A 5,823-nucleotide genomic window follows, 5' to 3' on the forward strand; every position below is an offset into this window, starting at 1 on the left:
GTTTAATCCTGTCGGCCTCTTTCATCGTTTCTTCCATATATTTTAACGTCTCTATTTCCTGACATCTCCTTACACCTATTGCTTGACTTCCTCGTCTACCCCCCCCCTTTCATTCCTCATCCCCAGGCAAAGGTCGAGTAACTTATAATTTTTCATCGACCAGCCAGGTGTGTCGACAGGTAAGTGTATGTGCGCACGTGTTGCTTCCGTTCAATAATCCGGCGAGCATTCTTAGGCCAACTAAAGGGGGTTGTCACGAAGGGCGAAATTACGGGTTTTATCATTGTTATTATCAGTTTTGCTTTTCTTGTTTGCTTAATATAAAGGGCTGTTATGCATATTCCTCCTCTTTCTTAATTGCATTTAGTCTCTATAGATTCAAAGTAGGTGGAATATTAACCCTCCTTGAATTACGACCCTAACCTGTTTCCGTAATGTGTTTTGATAGCGTATGTTTCTAGTGAATAACTTCCTCCGACGTAGAGCAGCGTGGTCAAAGAATGTTGGAGTTCGGAGTATTACCTGACACATAGTTTAGCATAAATGCTTTGCTCAGCCAAGACTTTCTGGCACACGCCAGGGGTCTACTCACTCGTCTATTTCCAGCTCCGCGTTTTTTAAAACTCAAACCAATTTTCAAAGCTCCCGCTTCTTTCGTTGCCTGGCAACAGGTTAAGTCAAATAAGAAACTACTGTATCTGTTAGTCTGCCGTTTTGCTAATAAATAAATTTATCAAAAGAGTATACAAAAATACTTTATTATATAAAATAATATAAAAAAGACCTATACAAGGCCAATTATAAAATTAAAAGAGACACAAAAAGAGCGCAAACTATAGATCCAATAGCCGCCAGCCGAAGCGCCTGTCGTCAGTACCTTCACCGTCAGTCTGGTCCACGCGGTGAGACCTGGTGGGTCAGCGAAAAGTTGCGGAAGAGTATCGCTCTTCATTTCTTGTGACGTTGTGCAACAAGTGAAAATTTTCAAAATTGCGTTAATAACTCAACAAGACGACACCAAGATGGCGGACTATTTGATCTGCGGAGGAACAAGCTACGTGCCGGAAGACGGGAATACCGGTGCTCAACTGTTCTCCACGGGGGAAGGTCTCACTTACCAGTACGTCGTCGCCGATGGCTTCTCACATTTATTGGGCTTCCTCTTTTCACTATTTCAGACCTCGCTCTCACCCTCCCTTGCTTTCAGAAGTCCCACCTTCATAAGCTGCTGATTGCCGTGGATGCTGTTGCGTTTCATCTCGCTGCAGGGCACAGGTTGCTCGAAATATGACTTTTTGAGGGGGGGTTTCGACAAAAAAGACCCATGAAGTAGCCTAAGGGTCTGCCTTTGTCCTTTGAGCCCTGCCGGTTAGATGTGATAGAATTGCATGTCAGTTACTGTCGCCTTTTTTTTAGGGTTGTGAGGAGCACTCGGGGAACACGTGATGTAACTCGAGCTGGTAAAGCAAAGGGATGGATGAAGACGTGAGATAATACGGTACACAAAGGCAGGTTTTCTCCTTATTTACCTTCAACACATACGTTATTACCTGCTCAAGACAAATACGTGGCATTACCATATTTCAACAGTTTACCTCTGTCTTAAGCACCTTCATCTAGGCAACCTTTATTAATCATCGGAGAAAGGGGTGGTCGCCCGTAGGTCCTATTTTAAGGCATTAACAAAGACAGACTTGAACCTCTTATAGGAGTCACATAACACCTTTTTTTACACTGCAGAGAACGGTATTGTCATATGTCAGCTGAGAATCCTGTGGTGTCAATAAGTCAGTTGGATTTGATAGGCCTATTACCATGTTGCAGCTGATTTGTAGTCTGTTATGCAAATCAGTGATTTGACTTTTCCCCTTTAAATTTGTCCATTCATTGTAAATCAGTGAAATTTTTTGTGGTAAACCATGGACTTGCAATCTCCAGAGAGGGTTGTCATTTTAATAATCCAGGAATTGTATAACTTTTGGAAGTTCCAGAATAGCATGGGGAAAAATCAATTAGCTTGTAACTTGTAAAAGGTCACTGTGTTGGGTTATTTGCCATTTGTGGATTTGTTTTGCAATTTCAATTTTTTTTATTAAGCTTACAGGCATAACAATATAACAAACTCAGACAAGCATCAAAGATTTTGAGGAAATCAGGCTTGAATTTTCAAAAGGGGGTTCTTTTTGTACTTTTATCACTGGTCAATTCTGCGTTACCATAACAGGAATTAAGTATGATTCATCATTTCCTAAAGTATCATATGGTTGCAAGTATGTTGGATGTCATAAATTGCTTCTTTAATGTCTAGTCAAGCTCTTTAGGAGCTGGGGTATCACATTACATTTAAATGAGTATTTAAGTTGGCAGTTTTTATACAAGTTTCATAAAAAAAGTGTAATATAAACCATAGAATTGTAGGATAGGGTTCATAAAAGATAGTCCCTCCTCTTGAAACTAAATACCATGCTTGCACAACTATAAGAAACAAGATTTCAAGGAGAACTGCACAGCCCATTAGTCTGTGAAACTGCATACCTGGAATGCCTTTTTTCCATGGAGAATAAATTATTATTTTTTGTATGGGTATGTGTATAGCATTGCAGTGACAACAAAGGCAAAAGTAGTTGAGTGTAAGATTATTTTAGGAAACTTAAATAAAGGCTGTGTGTTCATGCATCCTGCTTTTTTTTTGGCTGCAAGTGCAACCACTGGAATTTAATTATTGGAGGGTATATTCAGTCGGTAATGACTAAGGTTTAAATTTATCACGGTGCATTACTTTAGTTGTTACTAATAAATGAAAGAGAAGTGACTGATCACGATATTCATAAAAATTGGTTTATTCAGCTTCTTTTAGTTTCATATTTATTTAGTAGGTACAAGGTTTTTCTTTCCATGAACTGATTTTTCTTGGTGAAACATCTTTCATATGTTTCTATTTTGTATAATAGGTGTAATATTTTTTTCTTTTCTTTTTAATGGAACTAGTTAAGCATATTTCATTTTCTTTCCAGTGACTTCATCATTCTCCCTGGCTTCATTGATTTCACAGCTGAGGAAGTGGTATGTTATCATGCAATGAGAGAAACTTGCAATGGACAATAGTGCTTTAACATTTTATAATGCATTTACTGTCTGTAGATTTTTTGTAATGTATTAATTACTGTGCACCATATTTTTTTCACCAGGTCTTATCACAATTTACTTTTATTTCTTATTCTGTTATATTTGTTAGCAAATCTAAAGAATTAACAACTCCATTTGAAAATTGTTTTCTGTTGTATAGCAAGAGTAGGTAGGATGAGAACATGGTTGCCTTTTTTATGCATTATTTTTATTTTATTTTTTTTTCAGGACTTGACCTCAGCTCTCACAAAAAAAATCAGTTTGAAAGCTCCTCTAGTATCTTCCCCAATGGACACTGTAACAGAATCCGAGATGGCTATTGCAATGGCAGTATGTATTGTGTTCTGCAATATGTTGATTTTTTTATAAGTAATAGTTATGATATGGTAAATTTTTTTAGTTTACAAATTACAGTAGAAAAAAGGTTTTATCTTGTTTATGAATATTCTGTTATTTGCTCTGGTATATCTTATAATGTGACTGTTAGTTCTGTTAAGAGCTGAGATCTTAATCATCAACTTCCCTGCAGCTTTGTGGTGGCATTGGCATCATTCACCACAACTGTTCACCAGAGACACAAGCACAGGAGGTCATGAAAGTCAAGAAGTACAAGCACGGCTTCATTCGTGACCCTGTATGCCTCACTCCACACCACAGAGTTAGTATATAACTTATGGATGAGTAGATGAGATCATAATAATAGTAAGGGAAGACCACTATATTGACTTTATAATAAGACCGTAATAATGAGAAGGGAAGAAAACCATATTGACTTCATAATTATGATATTTGTATGAAAAAGTGTACTTGGATAAAGGGTTTGAAGAGGTGATGGGTTTATTCAACTATCCTATGTACTGCCTGTAGTTATAGGTATATAGTCCACCAGCATGTAGTTAAGTGTGGAGAGTCTTGTAGTGGTACATATTATATGGGATGTGATCTGTACTACTTTACACTTACACAAGTAGTTTATGAAATATCCTGTGCTTATTGACAATTATAATTTTTAGCTCTAGATCCACTTCCAGTGCTTCGGAATTGATTGTACATTCATGTTACTCTTGAATTTTGTTTGTTCATGATTAGTGTAATTGTTAAAGATAGAGGAATGATAACTTTTACAGGAAAAAACCTAGTTCTATTGAAAATAAAACTGCTTTTCTTTCATAAGTGTTAACATATACCTACTCTAGCAACAAAATAGAAGTCTTTGTATGTGTTCGTAGGAAAGCAATTCTTTTTTATAGCTAAACAGTGTTTGTATAGTTTTAGATGCATAGTTTACTTTTTATTTTTTTTTTCAGGTCTCTGATGTTTTTGATGTAAAGAAAAGTCATGGATTTGGTGGAATTCCAATCACAGAAGATGGAAAGATGGGCACACGACTCCTTGGCATTGTTACATCACGAGATATTGATTTTTTGGAGCCTAACTCAGACAAGCTGCTCTCAGAGATCATGACTCCGTTTGATGACCTGGTAACAGCTCCAGCAGGTGTCAGTCTTGATAAGGCTAACGAGATATTACAAAGATCTAAAAAAGGTGATTATATTGGTTGGATGTCATGATGTTAAAGAAAAGTTTTACTTTGGTTTAGGTACTGTGTAAAACTAATACATTGGTAATTGTTGATAGAGGCAGCTCAAATAACCAGTTTCAAATACATTTTATTGGACTATTGTTTGTGTTGCATCTGTAAATGAGAATGACTGCTTTACCTTCCATTGGGGCTTGTTTGAAAATTGAGTTTATATGGAATCACATGCAAGAGATTTCTAAGATATATTCCATAGTTCTCAAGATTCATAAATAAAATGGATTTACTTACAATGAACATGTAGTTTATGCTGTTTTCTTATTATTTTCTTTTTCTTCCTAGGTAAATTACCAATTACAAATGAACATGGTGAACTTGTAGCTCTGATAGCACGTACTGATCTCAAGAAATCTCGTAACTTCCCAAATGCTTCATATGACGCTAACAATCAGCTGTTGGTGGGAGCAGCCATTGGAACACGAGAAACGGATAAGCATCGCCTTGAACTCCTTGTCAATGCTGGTGTTGATGTAGTGGTTTTGGTAAGTGCAGATGCCAACTCTGAAAAACTCAAATATTTTGAAATTATCCAACAGTCTGCTTTTTTCTTTATTTATTACAAATAATATTCAGAGAAGAAGAAGAGAAAAAATAGTAGTGAGATATGTGAATAGAAAGGTTGAAACTCCTTTAGTGACTGGAATGTTAGTGTATGAAACAAAAGAGTTACCTCCTTGTGACTTTCATTGACAGGATTCTTCACAAGGAAACTCGATATACCAAATCAACCTAATCCGCTATATCAAAAATACTTATCCAGAGCTCCAGATTGTCGGTGGCAATGGTATGTATAACTTGAGGATTAATACTGCAAACATAGTTTCTGTTAATTATTAAAGAGCACTTTAGATTTTGATGTGATATATCAGTATACAGGTAATAATTTCTATAAATTCCTCACCCATGTGTGACTAAATATAGATTGCATGTCCTGTATTTTGGTTCAAAATCCAAATCTTTTCACTGCAAAATTAAATGTGGGAATCTTGTTCAAAATCTGGATTTTGATACTCTTGTCTATAGCAGTAATAAGCTACTATACATTGTAATTCTTATTTGAAATGGAATATTAGCTTGAAATTGAAACAAAAATGTTA

General features: G+C 36.1%; 1 protein-coding gene across 6 annotated transcripts in view; it reads left to right on the forward strand.

The window, feature by feature from the left end:
- Positions 1 to 867: 867 nt before the first annotated feature.
- LOC119587818 (inosine-5'-monophosphate dehydrogenase 1b-like) overlaps positions 868 to 5,823 on the forward strand; it is a 51,071-nt gene continuing 46,115 nt past the window's right edge. For 4 of the 6 annotated variants that reach the window (XR_005230022.1, XM_037936519.1, XM_037936521.1 and 1 more), the window contains exons 1-7: positions 894 to 1,120; positions 3,015 to 3,063; positions 3,355 to 3,456; positions 3,656 to 3,784; positions 4,434 to 4,671; positions 5,009 to 5,208; positions 5,420 to 5,510. Coding sequence is in view for 5 of the 6 variants with exons in the window: in XM_037936519.1 (XP_037792447.1) it covers positions 1,023 to 1,120; positions 3,015 to 3,063; positions 3,355 to 3,456; positions 3,656 to 3,784; positions 4,434 to 4,671; positions 5,009 to 5,208; positions 5,420 to 5,510 (907 nt within the window). In the remaining variant the exon portion in view is untranslated. Of the gene's footprint in view, positions 1,121 to 3,014; positions 3,064 to 3,354; positions 3,457 to 3,655; positions 3,785 to 4,433; positions 4,672 to 5,008; positions 5,209 to 5,419; positions 5,511 to 5,823 lie in introns of all 6 variants that reach the window. The other 2 variants (XM_037936522.1, XM_037936517.1) reach the window with 2 other exon arrangements.

This window comes from Penaeus monodon, chromosome 23, assembly GCF_015228065.2.
Source record: "Penaeus monodon isolate SGIC_2016 chromosome 23, NSTDA_Pmon_1, whole genome shotgun sequence".
NCBI classification, from domain to species: Eukaryota; Metazoa; Arthropoda; class Malacostraca; order Decapoda; family Penaeidae; genus Penaeus; species Penaeus monodon.